Below are 23,745 nucleotides of genomic sequence, written 5' to 3'. Positions count from 1 at the left end.
ACACAGGCCGCATACAGAGCCCCTGCCCCCACTCCTAGCAGCACGTGCATTCCAGTGCAGAGCCCAGCCCCCACCAGTTTCTGGCAGCCTCCATGGCCCAGGGTATTGTCGGGACAGCTGACCCTTTGGAGAGGGCCAACACCCCAACCTAGGGAGCACTGCATGTCTGCAGGCCTCTCCTGAGGCTTCCCCTTACACTCACAAAGAGGTGGGATCCTTCCTTCAGTGGGGAGGCAGGAGGCAGGGAGGGTGTGTGATGGGGGTACTTTGCCTTCTCTTTGCAGGGAAGCAGGATGGATGAACAACGATGCTCCTTCCCACCACCCCTCAAAGTAGGTCTGCACCACGGCTCCCCTGCCCACCCCTGTGGACCAGCCCCTTCTGAAGAGTGTGGATATCTGGGGGGGGAGGGATGGGCAAGGGGTCATGCTCCTTCCACACCCCAGGGGGTGGTAGGGCGGGGTCCAGGAAATGCTGTCACAGCTCCTATGGAAGCAGTGGCCAGGAGAATCCAGCTACCCTTTCTGGGGCCCTAAGGGTGACCCTGGGGGAGATCTGAGACACTGAGAACTCCCTTGCCCTAGGGCTTCCATTCCAATGACTCCTCACCCCATCTTCACCTCCATAAACTCCTAAACTCAGTAAACCCACCTGACTTTCCAGATCTCCTGCCCTGTAGTCAAGGCCCCCACTCCTCTGAAGGCAGCCTGTCACAAAAGGTTTTCCCTTAAAACCAGTTATGGTTAGCAGTTGCAGGAAGACTCAGCCCCAGACCTAGAAGGCCAATGAGCTACTGCTCCGTGTAGCTCCTGCCTGGGGTGGAGGGTGGAGGACAGAGGAAGGGCTGATGATGCTCATGCCAGAAACTGACAGGAACATGAGGGGAGGCTCTCCTTTACAACTCAGAATTTTCTTGGGAAGCTATACAGCCCCTCCAGATAGGCATATAGTTCCTCGTGTCTGGGACCCCCAACAACCCTGGAAGGCCAGCAGCTGGGCCTGGGGGAGTGGGCCCAGGGCTACAGGGGTGAGGTTTAAAGGTGAGTTCGTGTGCCTGATGCTTTGTCCAGGGCGGTGGTTCTCCAAGTGTGATCCCCAGACCAGCAACATCAGCATCACCTGGAAGTTGGTTAGAAATGTAAACTCCCATGCCCTGCCCTAGACCCACTGTGTCAGAAACTCTGGAGGTGGGCTCGGCAAGCTGTTTTAACAAGCCTCCCAGCCCTGACTTATTCAGTGAGAACTGTTGGTCCAGAGGTTTCTTCCCAGGAGGCAGAGGATCCAGAAGATGCCAGCCCTCAGTGATCTAAGCCTGCCTCAGTCTCTGCCTTGTGAAGTCACCCCAAGGCAATCTCTTGTCCCATCTGCAAAATGGGAAGATGAGGACCCAGCGCCATCCACACACCCGGCTTGGCTAGCTGGCTTAGCAGATGGAGTCGTTCTGGGGAGACTGGAAGATGGGAAGGGTGCAGACCTGCCCCAGGGCTCTACCCTGCTTGTGTTTTGCAGACAGAGGAGGACTACATCCCCTACCCAAGTGTCCATGAGGTAACTAGATCCCCAGGCCCACCCTCACTCTGAGTCCCAGGATGCCCGGGTCCTCCCCCTCCCACTCTGGAGCCTGCCCATAGGCCTAGCTGTGGGGGTTGAGACTCAGTTTACAGGCCCAAGACTTCAGAGCTGACCATTTCTGCCTCTTTAGGCTGAGGTCATGCTCCCAGCTCTCCCTGCCCCCTCCCTGCTTTCCAGGCAGGGACATGGAGCTTGGTACTATCTGGGTCAATGACTGTAGTAGGAGAAGGGCTGGAGCATGTACCCTGGGGGGATGGATACGAATCCTAGGGGCTCACACAGGCTCCTAGTTGTCCCTAGTACCCCTTGTTGTTGGGTGCCATCAAGATGATTCTGGCTCATAGCAATCCCGTATGACAGAGTAGAGCTGCCTCATAGGGTTTCCTAGGCTAGACTCTTTTCTCAAGCAGATTGCCAGGTCTTTCTCCCATGGAGCCACTGGGTAGATTCAAACCACCAACCTTTCAGTTAGCAGCCAAGCCAGGCCTCCTTGACTACCTCTTAGTTATGGCAAAAGTGGCTGCAGATCTGGGGCGTGGTCCTAGGGTGCAGTGTGGGGTGGCTTTCAGCCAGGTTCCCCCTTCAGGTCCTGGGGCGAGAAGGGCCCTTCCCTCTCATCCTGCTGCCCCAGTTCGGGGGTTACTGGATTGAAGGCACCAATCATGAAATCACCAGCATCCCAGAGACAGAGCCACTGCAGTCACCCACAACCAAGGTGAAGCTCGAGTGCAACCCTACAGCCCGCATCTACCGGAAGCACTTTCTTGGCAAGGTGAGTGGTCTGCTGGTGTTCGGGGGTGGCAGAGAGCAGAACTCATTGGCTGAGCCTGGGTGACAGTCCCAGAGTCCAGAGTCTCAGGGAGCATGTGTAGTGGATTCACTCATTCATTCAACAAACATTTTTTGCAAAAGGCAATAATAGTATGGCATTGTGGTTAACAGCAGGGACTCTCCCAGGGTTTGAATCCTGGCTATGCCACCTATGACGTGGGACATCAGGCAAATCCCTTTACCTCTCTGTGCTTCCTTCCTCAACTATAAAAGTAGAGATGGTAACGGTGCCCACTTCTTGAGGTTGCTGTGAGGCTTGAGATGATGCTTCTGAGGTGTTTAGAATGGCACTGGCACCAAGTGAGCATTTGACAAGGGTTAGCAAGCATGAGGACGAGCTGTGTGCCTGGCCCCATTTTAGGCCAGGTATGTGATAGCCAATTAAAATAGGTCCAGAGCCTACCCTGTGGCAGCCTGGGTGGGGGCTGGGACCCTGCCCAGTGACAGTTCATCAGGGTGTTGTACCACAGTGTTCCAGGTGACATTTACTCGGTGAGGTTATGGCCCACAGTGGTACGGGCTGGAGGGGTGGGCGTAAGCAGGGACCCTGTACATGCCAGACTCTATGCTAGGTGCTGTCTGTCTGTCAGTGTATAACAAAGTGGAGAAGTATCTCTTGGGCTCTGGAGTCTCATGGTCTGGATGCAAATCTTGCCTTTTCCATTTCTTTCTTTTTTTTTTCCTTAAATTTTTATTGTGATTTAGTGAAAGTTTACAGAGCAAATTCACTTTCCATACAGCAGCTCACATATACTTTGTCTCATGACATTGACTGCAATCTCCCACAATGCAATAGCTCCCCTCCCACTTCCTATAGTTACCTCTTCCCTGTGTCCTTCCCTCCCATGCACTCCTGCCCTCCCAGCTGTCTCCTTGTGTATACACAGTCCTTCTATTCTTCCATGATCGGTCTCTCCAAGGAGTGTATCTAATGTAAATGTTCAGCTCATATGCCTGTCTTTGTTTGGCTGGAAGCTACAGGAGGGGCTTTTCCATTTCTTGATACTGTGATCTTGGGCGAGTTATTTAACCTTCCCCAGCCTGTTTCCTCATCTGTGAAAGTGGGGAATAGAAGTATATATAAGGTACATAGAGCTAACCATGCCTGGCATGTGACATTTAATAAATGTCAGCTATTATTATTAAATCTCCACAGTTACCCTGTGAGATCAGGGTTATTTTGTTTTTATGGAAAAAAAGTGAATTTCAGAGAGGTGAAGTGACTTGGCCATGGTCACACAATTACTGAGCCAGGAATTACTGAGCAGGTCTGGCTGACTTTCCATGAGACATACACTATGAGAGGAGTCAAGCTCCTAGCTGTGTGTCTGTGTAACATGTGTATTTTGGGAGAAGGGGGTGCCTCCATTGGGGATTAGGAAGCTGTGTGGCCTTAACCTGGTTCTGGGGCATTGGTCTGGTCCTGAGAATGTTGGTGCCATGGGGAGATCCAGTATGACTCTGACTAAACCAGCAGGCCCCAGTACAGGGGTCATCGCCTGGGAACGAACCAAGAATGAAAAACCAAAATGAAACCAATTACCATCCAGTTGATTCTGACTCACGGCAACCCCGTGTGTGTCAGCATAGAACTGCACTCTATATGGTTTTCAATGGCTGATTTTTCAAAAGTGGATTACCAGGCCTTTCTACTGAGGACCCTCTAAGTGGACTTGGAACTGCCAACCTCCAGTTAGCAGTTGAATGCATTAACCATTTGTGCTATTCAGGGATTCCAAACCCAGACCAGGCCATGAAATTCCAACTTTGAGCACCACAGGTGGAAAGAGAGACCTGCATCCCAGGTTCTCACAGTTCAGAGGCTCTCGACTGGGTGTGGGTGTGAGAGCTGACAGCATCTGTGATGAGTGACGGAATGGAGGTGGTGGACCTTGAGCACTGAATGAGTTGAAGAGGTTCAAGTTGGGGGTTCAGATACCCCATTTTCAGGGGAGGACCTGGTCTGTGCCCCCAGCACCTAGCACATGGGAGGAGCTTGTGTATTTTTTTAATTGGAATTGCCTTGGCCTGGGGTGATTAGGAACAAATTCTTGGAAGAGGCGTGGTCACCAGGAAATAGGTTATCAGCACTGAGAGGAGGGAGTTCCAGGGTGGAGGGTGCCCCTGGAGGTTGGTGGGGAGGCAAGACCATTTCCTGACTCCAGGTAGAATGACTAGGGAAGCATCCAGGTGCTTCAGCATTGGGTCCTGTTCTAGCAGAGAGAGGTGGTCAGAGTGACTTTGGATGTTGACTTCCTAGGACCCTGAGCCCACCCTTCCACTTGGATTCCTCTGGGCCTGGCTTTTGGGGGGGAGGGGGGGAAGGGGAGGGAAACTTCCCAGCCAGGACTTTGGAGCAACTCTCCTTGTCAAGTGCCTGTCACTCCCTCTCTGTGGCTGGTGGCAGGCATCTGGGGATCTCTGCCCCTCCGTATCCAGGCAGAGCTGGGGGAACTCTGCTCCAAGTCCACTCAGAATACTCCTCCCTAAACTATGGATTGTGGGGAGCATCCTGTGGCCCTCCAACTCTCTGCTCCTGCCCTCTGGGAACAGAGTTCATGTTTAAACAGGACCCACTTCCAGGATGATTCCTGGAGTGGGTGTGGCTGGGAAGCTGGCTCCACTGCCAGGGCCAGGGCTGGGCAGGGGAGCCCAGGGCCAGGCTTGGGTGGCACCCACAACCCTTGGCTTTGGGACTTCCTCTCCTGGAGGTGCCAGCTCTGGGCTCCTCTGGGGGTGCCATTCCTGCCACAGCCACCCTTTGTGCCCTCTGGTATATTTCTTCCCAATCTTGTGGCCACTGTCAAAGTAAAGCAGGAAGGCGAGAACCTGCCGGATCAGCTACCCAGTGTGTTTCCGAGCTGTTTCACTTCCTGTTTCTGACAGGCCCTGGCTTCAGGGCCTTCTAAATTACAGGTTCACCAGTCAGTTGGCTCAATACTTTTATTGAGTACCTACGGTGTGCCCTGAGATGAATAGGGACAGGAGAACAGGTGTATAGATACATATATAGTCCTCAATTTTGGTGAGGACCCCGAGAGCCAAGGTGTGTGTCTGTGTACATGTGTATTTTGGGAGAAGGGGGTGCCTCCATTGGGGATTAGGAAGCTGTGTGGCCTTAATCTGGGTCTGGGGCATTGGTCTGTCCCTGGGGGTATTGGTGCCAGTGGGGAGATCCAGTATGACTGTTGACAAAACCAGCAGGCCCCAGTACAGGGTCATCACCTGGGAACGAACCAAGAATGAAAAACCAAAATGAAACCAATTACCATCCAGTTGATTCAGACTCCTGGCAACCCTGTGTGTGTCAGCATAGAACTGTACTCCATGTGGAGTGCGGAAACCAAGGCACAGAGAGAAGTGACTTTCTCAGGCCACCTAGCTGGCAGGTGGCAAAGCTGGGATTTGAATGCAGCTCTGTCTCCTGCAGATCCTGTGCTGTGAGCTGGGATGCCTGGTCCCTGGTGAAGAGCCCCCATCTGGGAGGGACTTGGCTTTCCTAGTCTGCTTTCCTGCAGACCCCAGGCTCAGCCTCATCCACTTCCCTTACCCCCATCTCCCACCTAGGAGCATTTCAATTACTACTCACTGGACACAGCCCTGGGCCACCTGGTCTTCTCCCTCAAGTATGATGTCATTGGAGACCAAGAGCACCTGCGGCTGCTGCTTAGGTAAAGGCGGGGGAGGGGTGAGGTCTTATAATCTGAGAGCCAACTCATTGTAGCCACTCTCCCCTTCATGGCCAGAGAGGGGCTATGTCTTAGATTGCACAGCCAGCCCCAGGCCCTATCATCGCCTCAGGCCCTCCCTGTGGTCCACCCTCTCTGGTCTTTTTCCGGGGGGCCCACTCTCCCTGTCTCACTGTATAATTCCTCAGTCTGTCTTTTTCCTCCCAGGACAAAGTGCCGGACATACCATGACGTCATCCCCATCTCTTGCCTCACCGAGTTCCCCAATGTGGTCCAGATGGCAAAGGTGAGGCCTCTGCCACCCCCCACACCCATGTTAGGGCTCCCACCCTGTCTGGGCACCGCAGCTGGGCACCCAGCTGGGCTATGGCTTTGCATTAGCAAGGCCTCATCTTTAGCTCCAGATCCTAGCCCTGGGGCAGTAGCCCTGTCTGTGTGGTCTGTCTCTCACATGTTCCCACTATGCTACTTGTTCTCATGGGCTCCTGTCCCCTGTTCACCTGTTTTGGGTACTCTCTAGAACATTCTTAGGTACCAGGACCCCAGCTTTCTGTATCCCATTCTGAGGAGCAGTGAGCACCCCCATCCTGCTTCAGCCTTGGTGGTTCCCAGTGTGGCTCCTCCCTTAGCCTTCCTGTTGCTGTCCTCCCCCAGACCTGTGTCCCAGGGGCCTCATCCCCTCCTGGCCTGCCCCTGACTCAGGCCCCTCCCTTATCTCCTCCTGCAGCTGGTGTGTGAAGATGTAAATGTGGATCGCTTCTACCCTGTGCTCTACCCCAAGGTATGGCTGGATCTGGGCCCTGCTCATTAAGGGGGGGGGGGGTAACTGGGGGACTAAGCATTTATTGGACACCAACTGTATGCCAGGCATTTTCCCTAAATTCTCTCATTTTAATCCTCACAATAACCCTGCAAAGTCCTCAGTTTGCAGAAGAAGAACCAAGGTCCCAGAAAGGTTCTGTACTTTATCAAAGGATGCACAGCAGATAAGGAGGGCCTGCACTAAAACCTCAGGTATCTTGTCTGTTGGCCATGGTGCCAGGTCTTACTTATAGCTGGCAACTCCCACTGCTGCTTGGAAACCCTTCCAACTGTGCTTCTGAGACACAGGGACTCCAGGCCTGCCTTGGGAAAGTCTCTTCTCCACTGGCCTTGCCTTCTGACTGCAGAGGAAACCTGGGGGGAATAAGGGCACCCCATAAATGCTGCCTGCAGACAGTGGGTACCCTTCTAGCTCTGGTGTTAGGTGCTGGTTTTGAGGTGCTGTTGACAATGTAGGTAAAGGTGTGGGGACTTCTGTCTTCGATGAGCCAGGAGGCTTCCTGGAAGAGGTGAGCCTTGTGGCCTGTGGCTCCTGTGGCTCCAACTGCATTCTAGAGCAGGGTGAGATCCCTGATGGGTGGTGTCATCCAGTAAAGGGCCCCTAAGGGAGAGGGCCTCAGGAATCAGGTTCTGCCTCTCAGTTACAGAAGAGGAAACTGAGGAAACTGTTCAAGGCCCACAGCAAGGTGGTGGGATTTGGCCTGTTCCAGAAGGGTGAGGTGGGTTTGCAGAGGAGCCAAAGAGCAAGTTGGATGTTGTAGAGTTGAATGGAGGTGGGCTCAACCATGGCAGGAAGGGAGCTCCTGGACAGACTCCAGAGCAGTGAACTTAAGCTTTGGAATTCAGGAGACCTGGGTTCAAGTCCCAGCTCTGCCACTTACCAACTATTGACCTCAGGCAAGTGACTCCAGCTCTCTAAATCTTGGTTTCTCCATCTGTGAAATGGGAAGAGCAAGAGTGTCTCCCTCATGGCCTTGTTGCGAGGATTAAATCGGTGAGGAATGTAGAGGGCCTGGCCCAGTGCTTGGCTCACATTGAGAGCTCAGTACACGGCAACTTGAAAAAACCATGTGTACTCTTCCCATCATCCCCACTTATCTTCTCCACCCAGGCTTCCCGCCTCATTGTCACCTTTGATGAGCATGTGATCAGCAATAACTTCAAGTTTGGAGTCATTTACCAGAAGCTCGGACAGGTGTGCTCACCTCCTCCCCCTCCCTGCTCCCTAACCCTGCCTTACCTTGTATATGGGACCTCACACCTTTGTCAGGGCACCAGTCAGGTTAACACCTGCCAAGGGGTTCTGCTGCCCAGGGGCCCAGGGGCTGCCTGGGATCCTCCCTTCGGCCTTTTCTAGGCACCATCAGGGCTGGGGGGCAGGGCTGCTCAGGAGCCCCAGCCCGATGACCTCGGCCCCTCTGTGTGGCTCCCAGACCTCTGAGGAAGAGCTCTTCAGCACCAATGAGGAAAGCCCAGCCTTTGTGGAGTTCCTGGAGTTTCTTGGCCAGAAGATCAAACTACAGGACTTTAAGGGGTGAGCATCAGGGTGGGGTAAATAGAGTGTAATCTGCCCTATACCCCTGGGCAGGGAGGGAGCCCTCGTCTTGGCCCCACGGAGGCCTGGCTGGGGCTGGAGACTGAGCCGTGGCCTGGGGGGCCTGGGGGCAGGTTCCGAGGAGGCCTGGACGTGACCCACGGGCAGACGGGGACCGAGTCTGTGTACTGCAACTTCCGCAACAAGGAGATCATGTTTCACGTGTCCACCAAGCTGCCCTACACAGAAGGGGACGCCCAGCAGGTAGCCTGGGCACACACCCACCTGCTTCCCACCTACCCACCCATCAACCTGTCCATCACACCAGGCTCAGTGCTTACTGGGCCTTGGGGTAGAGATGGAAATGATTCAGTAACCCCACCCCTTCAAGGGCTCTCAATCCATTTGGGGGAGGGGAGACAGGTTGCTACAGTGTTGTGAAAAGCTTCAGTTTCCAAGTCTGTGAAATGGGAATATTAGCACCTACGTCACAGGTGAGCAGAAATGAGGGCCTGCAGTTAGAGTGATAATGGAAGAGTGCCTGGTCCATGCATGTGCTCAGTAAATGGGAGCTAGTGTTACCATGGGGACTGAAGGGCATTGTGGCTTCCGTGAGGGCCCTTAGACTTGGTGGAGGTAGGAGGCCTGGAAGTGAGGAAGTACAGGGAAAATTCAGGGAACTGGACTAAAAAATGTGTCCCCCTTTCCCTGGGCTTCCTGCAGGGCTGTCTACCTTACCCCCACCCATCCCATGGGGATGAAAGGGTAATGGGAGAAAAATAGAAACATTTATTCTTTATTTTTAATGTCTTTTTATCTTCTTCTAATAAGGTCGTCTGTTGTAGCCATACAAGTATATGCTGAGTGGAGCTTGTTTGTTCAATGAAGGGCATCTTTGGGGGACTTAGATAGGAAAAGGACTGAAGAGTAGGGTCTAGGGACCAGGAGACCTCAGTTTGAATCTCGTAACTTACTGTGGGGCCTTAGGTAAGTCACTCCTCACTTGACCTCAGTTTCCTCATCTGTCACAGGATTCCAAGAAAATTAAGTAAGATAAGTTTTTCATTAAATTTTTTTTTGAAAGCTAATCTTAAATATGCCCCTGGCCTGCCCCGAACCTTCCCCCAGCCCTGCTGGCACTGTGTCCCCTGCCCCCCGAAGGTTCCCTGGGTGATGGCCATGACCCTGTGCTTAGTTGCAGCGGAAGCGGCACATCGGGAATGACATCGTGGCTGTGGTCTTCCAGGATGAGAACACACCCTTCGTCCCCGACATGATTGCATCCAACTTCCTGCATGCCTATGTGGTGGTACAGGCTGAGGGCGGGGGCTCTGATGGCCCCCTCTACAAGGTGGGTGATGTTGGAGCCAGAGGCTCAGAGCCAGACCTAGGGCATCAGCTGTGGTTCCAGCCATAGCTGTGCCCTCATTGCCGCAATGCTTCTCTGAGCCTCAGTTTTCCCAACTGTAAGTGGGGCTCATCAGAGGGGCTCTGAGCTTGCTTCCTGTGCTGATGAGGGAGGATTCCCATCTTCCCCTCTCTGCCTTCCCAAAGGTCACCCCCTCAAAGGGGCTGGTTACCCTCCTCCACCCCCTGGCCTGGAATCACCCTCCTTTGCCTCCGTCAGCCTAACTGACTTCACTATCGCCAGTTACTCCTGTTGCCCTCCACCCCTTTCCACCACTCAAGTTCAGGGCAAAGGGTCAAGGAGTGGAAATCCTGGGGTTCATTCACCCAATCAGCAGTCACTGAGCCTCCTGAGGGCCAGGCCCTATGCCCATAATAGGGTGGGAAAGGGTGGTAATTTAGGGGTCCTGGGTGGTACAAATAGCTAGCACTTGACTACTAACCAGGAGGTTGGTGATCCGAACCCATCCAGTGGCGCCTTGGAAGAAAGCCCTGGCTTGCTGCTTCTGTAAAGATTACAGCCAAGAAAATCCTGTGGAGCAGTTCTCTGTGTAACACACGGGGTCATCATGAGTCAGAGTTGTGCATGGCAGTGGGTTTGGCTTTGTTTGGCTGGTGTGGGGCCGAGGGGCTGGGGCAGAGCAGGCTCCAGGCGCCACAGACAGCTGCCCTCCCTTCCAGGTCTCCGTCACTGCCAGGGATGATGTGCCCTTCTTTGGGCCCCCTCTCCCAGACCCTGCTGTGTTCAGGAAGGTGAGTGGCAGCCCTACTCCCGGTCAGGTCACGGGCAGAGGGGGGGTGCACATTCTGTCGGGGTAGCTGGGCTCCCCTACCTTGCGGCTGTGCCATCTTGATAAAAACAGTGTTTTTGTTTGTTTGTTTTTTACAAGATTACACAACAAGCAGATGTACTATTTCACATTTTCATAGCAGACTCTGTGGCCTTCCTCAGTTATAATCGTCTTTCCTCTAAGATGATTAGGGAGCAGGGCACACGACTCCCCACCTCTCAGCAGCTACATTTTGAGCCCTGGCTCCAGCCCCATGCACAACACACCTGCTGCCTCAAAAGAGGCAGTAGGAGACCCCAGTCCAGGCGCTTGCATTTAAGGAGTTTGCCCTCCTGAGGGGATGGGCAGGCATGAAGGCACAGGGCCCTCAGGTGGCTGGGCTGTGGAGCTGAGCCCCCAGGAGATGTCCTTCTGTGAATGAGGTGGGAGCAGCCCCAGACCCCAGCAGGGGGTGGCTTAGGAGCTCCAGCCCCTGACTCCTGGGGGTTCAGCCCCTTATTTCTGTGCTAACTTGACTCTTCTTCTCTTCTCCTCCATGCTGGGGGTTCCCAGGGGCCTGAGTTCCAGGAATTTTTGTTGACAAAGTTGATCAATGCCGAATATGCCTGCTACAAGGCAGAAAAGTTTGCCAAACTGGAGGTGAGGCTGTGGGTCTCCTGCTAGGGCTGATCCCCCACTCCTTTCTCAGAATCTCAGCCTTGCCCCTGGGGAGGGAAAAGCCTTGTTCAGACCATGGCTGGGCAGGGATGAGGGCCTTGCAGCAGATGGAGGAAGGATTTAGGAATGGGTAACGCTTGAAAACCCTGTGAGCAATTCTGCTCTACACACGACACATGGGGGTGGCCACAAAATGTACGTGGCAACAGCCAACAACGGCAGGGCTTGGGTGGAGTCCCAGGGTGGTGCAAATGGTAAATGCACTTGGCTGCTAATGGGAAGATAGGAGGTTTGAGTCCTAGAGGTGCCTAAGAAGAAAGCCTCCTTCCAAAAGTCAGCACCGAAACCCTATGGATTATAGTTCTACCCTGCCATGCATGGGGTCACCACGAGTCAGAATCAACAGGGCAACTAGTTATGAGGTGTGTATAGGAGGGGCCTCAAAGGTGGTAGAAGGGCCAAGGAGGGATGGGAATGGAGGAGTGAAGCCAGATCTTGAGGGACCATCAAGAGCCCTGGGGGGCTGCCTGATCTGCGGAGGGGTTTGGGGAAGCCAGAATACCCTCGAGCGGCCCAAACTCTTCCCCACGCACCGCTTACTTGATTGCCGGATTTCGAACCGTGAGAGCCTGCGGTTTCCTCACCACTCGTCTGGCCCACAGGAGCGGACGCGGGCCGCCCTTCTGGAGACACTCTACGAAGAGCTGCATACCCACAGCCAGTCTATGATGGGCCTGGGCGGGGACGAGGACAAGATGGAGAACGGCAGCGGGGGTGGGGGCTTCTTCGAGTCTTTCAAGGTGACTCCCCTGGGTCTAGCTCCTCGCTCCCCCGCCCGCCCCCCCCCAGGCCCCCTGTGCCCCGCCCCGCAGTCCTCCGCGCTCCCCCCTCCCCCCTGTGAGGGGGGGTGGCTTAGTATAGGGTTGGGGGTGGGACTGGTGAGCCAGGCGTGGGAGTGAGGATATAGACGAACTTCCATTGGGGGTGGAGTGTAGGTTAGGGAGAAACTCAAGGTGAACCCAAGGATTTGGGGTGGGTTCAGACTTGGGGGTGTGGTCTGTTTCTGGGGTAGAGCTTGCTACTGGGAGTAGAGTATAAGGTGGGGTTCTAGCTTGGGGAAGAGTTAGTGGCTTGGAGGCAGGGCCTGGATGTGGGGGCAGAGTCCCTGAGGGCCCAGGTGTATCTCAGATATGACAAGTATGGCTCGTTCTCTGGGTGCCACTTGGAGGGGGAGTGCCCCTGAGCCACTATTAACTCAGCGTGGCCCAGCAGCACCCTTCCTCAAGCATGGTAGGCATCCAGAGGTGTAGCGAGGTGGGGCAGAGCGGGACACGTCCTTCTGGGCTCAAGTTAAAGGGTGCCAGAGGAGGCATGGAATGTTATTCTGAGGTGCCACCGATATGAAAGGCACCTGACTGAGGCAGCCAGGTAAGAAGAGGGAAGGCTTTTCTTCTGCTGCTAGCAAGGTCTGTTCATCTTGAAACTGAGGGTGGTGACCCAACGGAGAGATGTCTTAGAGATTTCCCTGGCTGTTTGTTAACCTTGCTATGCCCCTGCTCCGGGGAGTTCTGCTGAAGTGCCAAGGGTAGTGGCTGCAGGTCAGTATGTGCTGAAGAAAGGAAGGTCCTCTGTTCTGAAATAGGGACACAAGCAGAGGTCCCTGAGGGTGTGTGTATGAACTGAGTGGCCAGTGGAGAGGCAGCTTAGTGTTAAGGGCACAGAAGCCCTGGTTCAAATCTCAGCTGGACCACTGGCCAGCTGGCTGTTCTTAAGTTTCTTCATCTGTTGTGTAGGATAACAGCACCTTACTTCATATTGTGTTGTTGAGTTATTATTTTATTTGTAAAGCAGTTAGACTAAATTAAAAAGCAAAATGCCCTGCCTGCCTCAGCGACTATCTGTTGGTCAGAGTGAGAGGCCAAGGAGGAGGGCATTCTCTGTAGAGCCTGGACTCACCCAGATGGCAGGACCCCAGGGTGCAAGTGCCACACCTCTTTGACACCCACAAGAGGATGGCCCATTCTCCAGGTGCCCCAGCCAGGCTCTCTTGAGGCTTCTTCGCCTTCACCCCAGGCCAGGCCACAGAGCTGGAGACATGGGTTTGCATGAGGGAATTAGCCAAGCTGCCCAGCCTGCCCTGGAGGTGAGGTGAACAGACTCATCTTTCGAGAAAGAGGCTTGGGGAGGGCTCACTGGAGACGGGAAGGGTGGGATGAGTATAGGTCTGGGGACCTTCTTTGAGGCAGTCTCCAGTGGTCCCACATTTGATGAGTGCTGGACAGTGCACCTAGATTAGGTCCAAGAATTTCTAAGAGGCAGCAGAGCTGATGGTTAAGGGCATGGGATTTGGTGTTTGGGTTCCAAGCTCGCCTCTGCCTCAGTTTCAGCATATGTAAAATGGTGGTGATAATAGTCACCCCTTCGGAGGGCCGATGGGTAGACAGACAGTTAACGTAAGATACGTGGTCTCGTGTCAGTAAAGATTCACTAAGAAAGGAGGGGAGGAAGGAAAAGAAAGAAGGAAGCTCTAAGAAATCTTGGGAGGGAACTGAGGTTTCTGGAGGGTTCTCTGTGCACATTTGGTCATGACCCAGTACCTTTTTCAGTCTTTACAACAACCATGTGAGGAGGAAACTGGGGTTCAGAGAGGTGAAACAGCTTGCCCAGGGTCACCCTGTTCATTGGTGGCAGAGCCAGACTACCCATGTGGACCTGCCTCTTGTGCGACAGTGAAACTAAGGCCTCATGAGGGCAGGGGAATCCCTGGGCATCACCCAGAGGGTATTGGTGGCAAGGGACCAGATGCCTGGCTCCTCGTGCAGCCCGAGGCTCTGGGTTTCCTTGAGGTGGTGGTGCCTTATGAAGCCGGTGCCCCGCCTCACCCCCACAGCGGGTCATTCGGAGCCGCAGCCAGTCCATGGACGCCATGGGGCTGAGCAACAAGAAGCCCAACACCGTGTCCACCAGCCACAGCGGGAGCTTCATGCCCAACAACCCAGACCTGGCTAAGGCGGCTGGAATAGTGAGTGCCCCCCTCCTGGCTCTCCCTTACCTCCTGAAGCTGGCCCCATGTCCTTCTATCACCTCGCTGTCCACATGCCCATCCTGGGTTCTGGACTTGGTCCAGACACTCCTCTCCATGGGGTTAAGTTCCTAGGCTGGGACACTGGGAAGCTGAGAGCCTGCAGCCCTCTCCTGAGCTCCTCAGCCCTCCTCTTCTCCTAGCCCCTCATATGGGTGTGGACTTTCTTGGGGTCAGCTTGGGGCAGCTTCTACTTCACATTTCTTACTGAGCACCTACTGTCTGTCGTGTGCTGGGGACTCGGCTGCTATGTGGTCACCTACTGTCAAGCCTTGGGTTTCTGGGAGCACCTACTGTGTGTCAGTCTGTGGCCACCCACTATATGACAGGACCTGAGTTGCTGTGTGAGCACCAACTCTATGCCTGGCTCTGGAATGCTGGGTGGGTACCTACTGTGTGTCAGAGCCTGGGCTGCTGTGTGGACATGTACTCTGTGAGCATCTATTATGGGCCTGGCCCTGAGCTTCTGTGAGCACTTACTATGTGTCAGGTCCTGGGCTGCTGTGTGAGCATCAACTCTGTGAGCACCTACTGTATGCCCAGCCTTGGGCTGATTTCTGAGAACCTACTGTGTGTGTGGAAATGGATGGCTGTATGAGCACATAATGTGTGCTATATTCTGGATTTCACTGAGCTCCTGCTATGTGTCAGGAAGTGAGCTGTTATGTGGGCATCTATTCTGTGACACCTACTGTGCGCCTGGCCCTAGGCTGTGGTATGAGCACCAGCTGTGCACCAGGGCCACTGTAGCTGTGTGACTGACTGTTGTGTCAAGAACTGGGCTTCTATGTAAGCATCTCGTGAATGAGCACCTACTGTGTGATTACTTACTGTCTGCCAGACTCTGGGATTCTGTTGCTAACACCTAAGGGGATGCTGGGAACAGAGAATGCTAAATGAGGCTTCACTTGTAGGCCTATCTGCTTTCCGCCACCCAGTGGCCACTCAGAGCACTACACTCATTTGCTTTGCTCTCCCAAGCCCTGTCCGTCCATCCATCCATCCCCCATTTATTGACTATCTACTGCATGCAAGGCCCTGTGCTCAGTGCTGTGAGGCTGTACCACATGGCAGGAGGGAACCCTCACACCTGTCCTGTGGTCTGGCCTGGACAGGGAAGCGAGGTGGATTCTCTGCTATCTAGCAGGGTCACAAAGCCCATTGTCATTGGAGAAACAGGCCCAACTCCCCCCTTTTAGATTTACCAATCCCCTTTCTGAAGGGGCCCAGCTTCCTATGGGTGGCCAAAGAGGGGCCCCAGGGACAGGGCCAGGCCAGCAGCACCCACCATGGCAGTAACCAGACCCATTTCTGTTTTTGTCTTTGCACAATTCTCCTCTCTCTTCATGTTCCTTCTCCTTCCACTCTCTTCTTTTTCTTTGTTTTTCCTTCTGTGTCTCTCTTCTCGCTTTTCCTCTCCCTGACCTCTCCCACTGTTGTATTTTTCTTCTCCTCTTGTGCCTGTCTGCTCGCTCCTCTCCTCCTCCTTTCCACTGTTCTCTCTTTCCTTTTTCCCTGCCCCTTTCTTGCTCTCTGTCTGTGTCTCTGCCTGTGCCCATCTCTGTCTTCCTACCTCTGTATTTCACTGTTGCCCCCCTCGCATGCCCCCGTCTCTCTCTCTGTCTTTATGACTGTCTGTCTATCCCTTGTTCTGTTTCCTCTGTCTGCTCTGTTTCTGCATCTCACTTCTCTCCCCTTCTCTGTCCCATCTCTTTTCTTTGTTTTCCCCATCCTTATGTCTTTCCCTCCTTCCCCTGTCTCACCTCCCTCTCTCCATCTGTCTTTCTGACCCTCTTAATGTCTGTCTGCCTCTCTCTGCCCCTGTCCTCTGCTACTTGCCAGTCATTGCTTATTCCTGGGAAAAGCGCGAGTAGATTCGGACGCCGGGGCAGTGCCATAGGCATAGGAACCGTGGAAGAGGTTGTCGTCCGCGGGGCCACCAGCTCTGGAGGCTGCCTGCACGCGCTGCTCTCTGCTCACTCTCAGGACGGAGGCCATATTGGGGACGTTGCCCCCTGACCCCTGGGACAGGCCCAAGGGTGTGCAGGACAAAGTGCCAGAAGCTCCGATGGCACTCAGGGCCTGCTTTGGGGCCTGGTACCTGTGCCAGCACCAGTGCCCCCCACCAGAGGCCTCTGACCCTGCCCTGGACCCTGGGACCCTGGCTTAGTCCCTGCTGGGATTCAGTACCCAAAGACCCTGTGCCCAGCTGCACGTCCCCCAATATCGCTGGTTCTGCATGGAGTACCATCCTTCCCCTCTGCCCCTACCACCCCCCCACTTCCCTGCCATAAACTGTCTTGGGGGCTCCTGCCTCTCTGTGCCTCCCTGGGGCCCACCTTCCTAATTCTGATGCCTGGGGCACCCCCAGTGTGTGGGGAAATTAGGAGGCTATCTTTTTGCTGCTGGGACAGGGGCTTGGGTTTTGCTACGCCCGCTCTCTGAGCATCCACCCACTGGCTGTAGGTCCCATGGAGACCCAGAGAGGTGAGGAGGGGTTAACCAGTCTGAGGACTTGGCCTCCTCCCCTCCCAGCCCCAGACTGGCTGCCCCAGCCCCCTTTAGGCTCCACCCTTCTACCCTGGGCTAAGATCCCAAGGCCAGCCCTGCTGTGGGAGCTTGCGCTCTCTGGGCCCTGGTTTCCGGATCTGTAAACTGGGGGAGCTACCTCTGGAGATAGATGTTTTCTCTTGCTTTCTTGCTCAGTGCCTCTTTTCAGGGCCCGGGACAGAGGGATGCCAGGGTGGCATGTGGGAGGCACAGGGGCTCCCAGAGCAGATTGGCACTGAATTGGGCCTCTCCCTGCAGTCACTGATTGTCCCTGGGAAGAGCCCTACAAGGAAGAAGTCAGGCCCGTTTGGCTCACGTCGCAGCAGTGCCATCGGCATTGAGAACATACAGGAAGTCCAGGAGAAAAGGTGGGTGGGACAGTCCTGTCTCCTCAGGCCCCTTTCCTGTCCCCGCCTGCAGCCCCTCTCCTGACCCCCACTCAATGGCAGAGAGAAGCAGGCAGTAGGGAGTGCCCCATCCCACTGTGTCTCCCATCATGACAGCTGTGCCTTCACATCCCTGCTATGCATCCAGCACCAGGGCCAGTATGTCACATCCCCAGAAACGTGGTCACCTCTCGGCACTTTTGCTGGCTCAGTGTTGGGGCCTGTGCCTTGTAGGTGGAGAAGCCATAGGTCAGAGGGGCAGGAGGCTTGCCCAGGCCCCACAGCTGGTGAAGGGCATGCTGGACTCTGGGCCCTGGTCTGTCTGCGCTTAGCGCTCGTGCTCTTTCCACTGCCCCAGCAAGTGAAGAGGAGGCCAGTACTGCTGTCTTGGTGTCAGGGCAGTGCTGGTCAGGGCATGTGGGTATGTGTATGTGGGCAGCACGGGGCAGCAAAATCGTGTTACCAGCTCAGCAGCCCCTGGAAAACAGAGGCTAGTTTGTGCGTGTGACATATAACTGGGCTGTGTGACTTTGGGCAAGTCATGGGACCTCTCTGAGCCTTAGTGTCCAAATCTGAAAAACGGGAGTAGAAGTGAGCCAACATCATGGGGCTGCTGTGAGGATTCAGGGCAACGCCCTTTAGCTCAGCATGGTGCTGGTGCACTGAGAAGGCTCTGTGGGGGAGCTGGCACAGTTTTCAGCATCACTAGAATGTGGAATTCTTTCACCTGGATTCAAATCTTGGCTTGAATCCGTCCTGGCTGGGTGTCCTGGGGCAGGTTCCTTCTCATCTCTGGGCCCCAGTTTCCCTGCTGTGGTGGGGAGGAGTTGGGAGGTGCCTGTCACACCTGTGCTCCAGCAGTGTCGCCTCCTCTTTGGCCAGGCTGGCCCAGAAGCCCAATGGGACTGCTCTGAGGGGATCCCTGAGCCCAGCCCCCTTGGGTGTGAGCTATGAGGTGCTCATGACCTCCACTTACCACCTGGGCCTCATTCTATTCCTGATGCCAGGCCTGGTCCTGAATCCCCCTGCTACCCTTTTATGCCTCACAGGGAAAGCCCCCCAGCTGGCCAGAAGACCCCAGACAGTGGACACGTCTCACAAGAGCCCAAGTCGGAGAACTCGTCCACTCAGAGCTCCCCAGAGATGCCCACAACCAAGAACAGGTTGGGGCTCAGGGCATGCTGAGCTGGAGGCTTGGGTGTGGTGGGTTCATGCCTTCCATTCCCAGCCTGGACCTGGAGACACTGCAACTGCCACACCACGGCATCGCTGAGGCCTTGGTGCTCCCTCGGGTCCTCCCTGAGACCCACAGCCATTGAGTGCCTTGTGCACGCCAGACCCTGGAACACTGGCAGACAGCATACGTGGAGCTATCAGTCCAGTGTGGACATAACCAATAAGCTGTTTGCAGGTAGAGATGACAGGAGGGAAGTAAAACAGGGATATGGTGAAGAATGCTAGGGAGTGGCATTTTAGATGGGTGCTCAGGGAAGACATCGCTAAAGGGGTGACATTTGAAAGGGGCAACTAGATGAGGAGTCACCGGCATGGCAGAGGGTAAAAAGCACAGCAAGTGCAAAGGCTCTGAGGCAGGAAAGAGCTTGGCTGCCTGAGGGAGAGAAAGACAGGTAGTGCAGGAGCACTGGAGCCCAGGGAGTAAGGGGCTGGGCCTGGCAGGCACGTGTAGGATGGCAGCAGTAATGAAATCAGAGAGCTGGGCACGACTTTGGAGACCATGTGAAAACACTGTGTGAGAATAGGAGTCTTTGGGAGATTGTAATTAAGGGAGTGAGGCTTTTAAAAAGTTGGCTGTGGTCACTGTGTGAGGATGGGGCAGAGGCAGGAACAGGAGCAGGGAGATGGGTGAGGAGGCAGTTGGAGGTTGCCAGGAGATGCTTCTGGACCAGATGGTGGTTGTGAAAGAAGAGCGAAGCGTAGGGGCTTGGGATGTATTTGGAAGGTGGAGCTGATGGGCCTAGGGCGTGGAAGGGCCTTAATAAGCTCTAGTGATGTGGGCTGACTTAGGGGGTTGCCCTGGAGGCATTTGCCCACTTCTCCCTCAGGCCTCCATTCAACACACGTTGGCTGAACTCTGTGCAGGCTTCATGCAGACACTAAAAGGACCAGGAGACCCAGTGTAGACTGAAGAGTCAGGCGAGTGAACATGAAGGCAGAAAAAGGTTACAGGGACCAGGGATAGGAAGGGAGGTCCTCAGCAGGACCCAGAGGAAGGAGGTCATTCCTACCTTGGGTGGAGGAATCAGGGAGGGCTTCCTGGAGTAGGGGGCCCTTGGTTGAGTTTTGGAAGATGAATTTGCTTTTGGTGATTTGAAGGAAGAAGTGAGACTCCAGACAGGAGACCCAGAGGCCCTGAGCATGATACAAAATTATGGGAGAGTTAAGAGATCGCACTCTGGATTCAGAAGGCTTGATCCAAACCTCTGTTCTTTTTCCTATGGCTGGGTGACTTTGGGTAACATACACACCCTCTCTTTGAGTTCAATGATAACAATGAGAGAATTCACGTGAAAGTGCTTAGAATAGTGTTTGGCACAGAGTCAGTCATGTGCTAGATGATATTGTTACTAGTTGTTGATATTGAAACCAAGCCAAGGTGATTAGACTTCATCTGGGGCACTGGGGAGCCATGAGAGGGATTTGAGCAGGGTAGGGCATGTTCAGGTGCAGGTATTAGGAAGGACAGTGGTGGGGAGGCTGCAGCAGGAGTCCTGGGAGGCTTAGAGGTACAGGGAACTATAATGGGGGCACAAAAGCTGTTGGCTGGCCTCTCTGGGCTGGGTGGGTGGGGATGAGGATGTGGCCCAGCTGGTGTCCAGGGTGATGCTGGCTGATAGGGTACTGTCTGTGGCAGAGTGGAGACAGCGGCCCAGAGAGCAGAAGTGCTGAAGGACTTCTCCCGCTCCTCGTCCAGTGCCAGCAGCTTCACCAGTGTGGTGGAGGAGACGGAGGGTGTGGACGGGGACGACACAGGCCTGGTGAGTGGCCCTGGGCTGGCTCCACAGTGGCCAGGGCTGGGGGCACCTCTTATTCCTGGAGATGCATGAGCCTACCCATGTGGCTGAAATGTGATCTGGTGCCCAGTCCAAAAGAACAACACTGACAAACCCTCCCCAGCTCTAAGCTTGCCATGGGTCCCCAGTACCCTCCACAGACAGCCTAGTCTCTGAGACCATTGACCTTCTGACCCTTCATTTCTTCCCTTTCCAACCTCATCTCCTACTGCTTTGGCCACTCTGCATTCCCCAAAACATACCAGGCCCACTCCATCTCCAGGCCTCTGCACAAGCCTCTGTCTAGAACACTCTTCCTTCTTCCTCCTTTGCCTGGCTGACTTCTGTTCAGCCTTCTCAACTCAGCCTCACATCACCTCCTCCTAAAAGCCCTCCCTGATTTCCAAGTCCCAGGGTAGGTTAGGAATCCCCTGTAGGTTCATAGAACACCCCAGCTTTTGTCTTTAGCACCCTTTGGTCATACTTTAGTCAGCAAACCTTTACTTGCCAGGCACTGTTCCAGGTGCACATACGGTGGGGAACAATACAGACCAAGGCCCCGCTGTATGGGGCTTAGATTCTAGAATAATTAGTTCTATTGTCTGCCTAGACTTTGAGCTCCCTGAGGGCAGGGGCCATGCCCATTCTCCTGGGCCAAGCCATGGAGGACATTAGTGAATGTTTGCTAAATGAATGAATGAATGAATGAATGGTTGTGATTGATGTGTGTCTGCATCTGCACCTGCCTCCAGGCTGCCCTCCTTCCTGTGGTCTCCTCCGGCGATGCTGGACCCAGCGTCCTTTCGGTGGGGCAAGGATAGGGGCTCATAGAATGTGGGGGGGAGGGTCAAGCCAGTGCCATGGTATAGGCCAACCTCTCTGCCTCTCCTCTCTCCTTTCTCCAGGAGAGTGTCTCATCTTCGGGGACGCCCCACAAGCGGGACTCCTTCATCTATAGCACGTGGCTGGAGGACAGTGTCAGCACCACAAGTGGGGGCAGCTCACCAGGTATCAGGCAATTGGCAGCTTCTCTCCCCCCCCCCCAGAAGGGCTGAGGGGACAAGGCTGGACACAATGTCCGAGAGCAGTTCTCACACCCCAGGTGGTGGGTATGTGATGGGGCCCAGGTGTAGGCCCTGATGGCCCCTGACGTGGGGCAGACACGGAAGAACTCAGTCAGAACCCAGCACTCTGGTCCAGTGCTCTCTGCCACGCCTCATACCCTGCTTCCTCCTATAGACTGTGTGCCTGGACAGTGGGCAGTGGGGGGGTTGGAGGACTGGTTGCAGCTGTGAGGGTCTTGGAGGTTGATGGGATGGGCAAGAGGGCAATAAGGGTGGGTTTCCCTAAGGGAGGGACTTGGCAGGGTTGGGGAACACGATGCCGACCACCCATCCATGCCCCCCGTTTCCCTGGTGCCTCCCCGCGGCCAGTGAGGTGGCTCCCTCCTGCCCCCCTCCCCAGGCCCCTCGAGGTCACCCCACCCAGATGCCGGCAAATCAGGGGACCCTGCGTGTCCTGAGATCAAGATCCAGCTGGAAGTGTCTGAGGAGCACATGTCCCGGCTGGTAAGTGCAGCCCCTGGGGGCTGGCAAGGCAGGGGCAGATGGCCCAGCACTTCCCTGGGAGGAAGCCCCCTGGAGGGAGAGACATCCGGGGGACAGGAGTGGGGCTGGGCAAAGAGTGCTCCAGGACAGAAGAGATGGGCTGGTCCAGCTTGGGTACAGCCAGTGACATCTGCATGCCTGTGTCTCTTGCCCTACACTGTTGTCTGTCCTTCACCTGCCTCGCCATGTTATCTGTCTGCAGGGCTCCTAGTCGGGCCACCCTCTCTGAAGATGACACCAAGCAGGTCAGACCCTGCCCCTCAACTCTTGCTTGGTGGGGGGAGGTTAGCAGGTAGGGGCTGACTCCTCCTGGTTCCCTTTCCCGCTTCTGAGGGAGAGCAGTGCATCTTGGGTCAGATCTCTGCTACTCAGTTGCTGGGTGACTTTGGCAGGTCATGGGCCCCTCTGGGCCTTAGTTTTCTTATCTGTACAGTGGGGCTTCACCTCTGCCCGTAAGCTGCTGGGAAGATTCAGTGGAAATTTCTGGGGGAGGCAGGGACCTGAGGGGTCCCAATGGATAGAAAGGACAGAACCATGGAACTCTAAGGGTAGGCCTCCCAGGCTCCTTCCTCCCTGCCTCAGGGTGTCTCCCTCTCCCTTTGCCCCGTAGATGAGGCCGCAGAAGCACAAGGTGAAGATGCTGTGTCAAGTCCAGACAGAAGGGACCTCTGCCCTCAAGGCCAGCCCCAGCCCCTGGACTGTCCCCTGCCTCCCCAGTCCTCCTCTTGACCTACCAGTTTGGGCTGCTCTGCCGGGTGGAGCCATCCAGACCTCAAGCGGGGCAGCTGCTGGCATCCTCCCCACCCCCAGGCGGAGGGTCTGGGCTGGGAAGGGAGTAGATGGTTGAAGCAGGACTCCATGCCCAGCTTATGCCTGTCCCAAGCCCCCATTACCTCTGGGCACACCTCTGGACTCAAGGGGAGAAAGATGGGAGTGGTATTGAGATATGTCAGTGCACATAGTCTACTAGAAGGAAGCAGGGTGTGAGGTATTTGGCAGAGAGAGCACAGGGCTGGCCATTCTGAGTTCTGACTTAGGTTCTGCTGTGTGGCTCTGGGCAAGTTACTCTCCCTTTCTGGGCATCTCTTCTGCAAATGGACAAGATTATTTCAGAGGTCCCTGAAGACTGTGATTCCATGTACCTGCCTCAGAAGAGGGACTGTCATCCTAGGATCCTCTCATCATTCTGTTTCTTGGGGTCCCTGGGGTCCCGGGTAGGCTGAGGGGCAGGGAGCTCATTGCCTCTCCTGGACCCTCCAACTCAATCGCAGATCTGCCAATGCCCTGTCCACTGCCTACATGTGACAGACATGTGTGACCCCTTGCGGAAGAAGGGAGAGCTATCTGGCTTCTCAGCCAGCACCCAGCTTAACCCTTACCATCCCATGCTGTGGGATGCTCCCAGCTGAGGGGGCTCAGCTGGCATAGAGCCACCGGCCTCACTCCTGCACCCTTCCACTGTGGAGGGGGCCACCAGTCACAGCTGCTCTGAGTCCAAGTTCTTGTGTGTGTCTGTTCACACTTTTTAGGCACCATGCCAAAGGCCAGCCTTCTAGCCCCAACAGCTAGTTTGGAAGCTCCCGCGGCCGTGTGTATGTTGGTAACAGGTGTACAAAATAAATTCTATTTATCACTATTGTAACCTGCAGTGGGCCTGGCTCTGCATGTTCCCCACCCTGATTGATCACATGCAGGTGTTCTGTGGAAGGGGGCTGCTGGATCTGGGGGCACTTCTAAGGGCAAGTTGCCCCTTCATGACGTCATTCTTCTTGCCTTGTAGGGAGGAGCAAGGCTCTGGGGCCAGGC

The 23,745-nt window shown here is 54.9% G+C and overlaps 1 protein-coding gene across 1 annotated transcript in view; it reads left to right on the top strand.

Annotated features, from left to right (window-relative positions):
* The window catches only part of LOC103192663 (RAP1 GTPase activating protein), a 26,772-nt gene extending 3,424 nt beyond the window's left edge, over positions 1–23,348 (top strand). Inside the window, 23 exon segments of the mRNA XM_042780269.1 lie at positions 285–332; positions 1,510–1,548; positions 2,159–2,344; positions 5,971–6,074; positions 6,300–6,378; positions 6,820–6,873; positions 8,026–8,109; positions 8,348–8,448; positions 8,583–8,712; positions 9,644–9,799; positions 10,537–10,608; positions 11,199–11,285; positions 11,966–12,103; positions 14,194–14,325; positions 16,228–16,305; positions 17,194–17,303; positions 18,371–18,484; positions 20,194–20,317; positions 21,238–21,340; positions 21,797–21,900; positions 22,550–22,709; positions 22,712–22,774; positions 23,248–23,348. Of these exon segments, the coding sequence (XP_042636203.1) occupies positions 285–332; positions 1,510–1,548; positions 2,159–2,344; positions 5,971–6,074; positions 6,300–6,378; positions 6,820–6,873; positions 8,026–8,109; positions 8,348–8,448; positions 8,583–8,712; positions 9,644–9,799; positions 10,537–10,608; positions 11,199–11,285; positions 11,966–12,103; positions 14,194–14,325; positions 16,228–16,305; positions 17,194–17,303; positions 18,371–18,484; positions 20,194–20,317; positions 21,238–21,340; positions 21,797–21,900; positions 22,550–22,709; positions 22,712–22,774; positions 23,248–23,348 (2,367 nt within the window).
* The last annotated feature ends 397 nt before the right edge of the window (positions 23,349–23,745 follow it).

This window comes from Orycteropus afer, unplaced genomic scaffold (assembly GCF_000298275.1).
Source record: "Orycteropus afer afer isolate SDZICR_OR568_19922 unplaced genomic scaffold, OryAfe1.0 scaffold00031, whole genome shotgun sequence".
NCBI classification, from domain to species: Eukaryota; Metazoa; Chordata; class Mammalia; order Tubulidentata; family Orycteropodidae; genus Orycteropus; species Orycteropus afer.
This window is presented reverse-complemented; position numbering and strand designations above follow the sequence as displayed.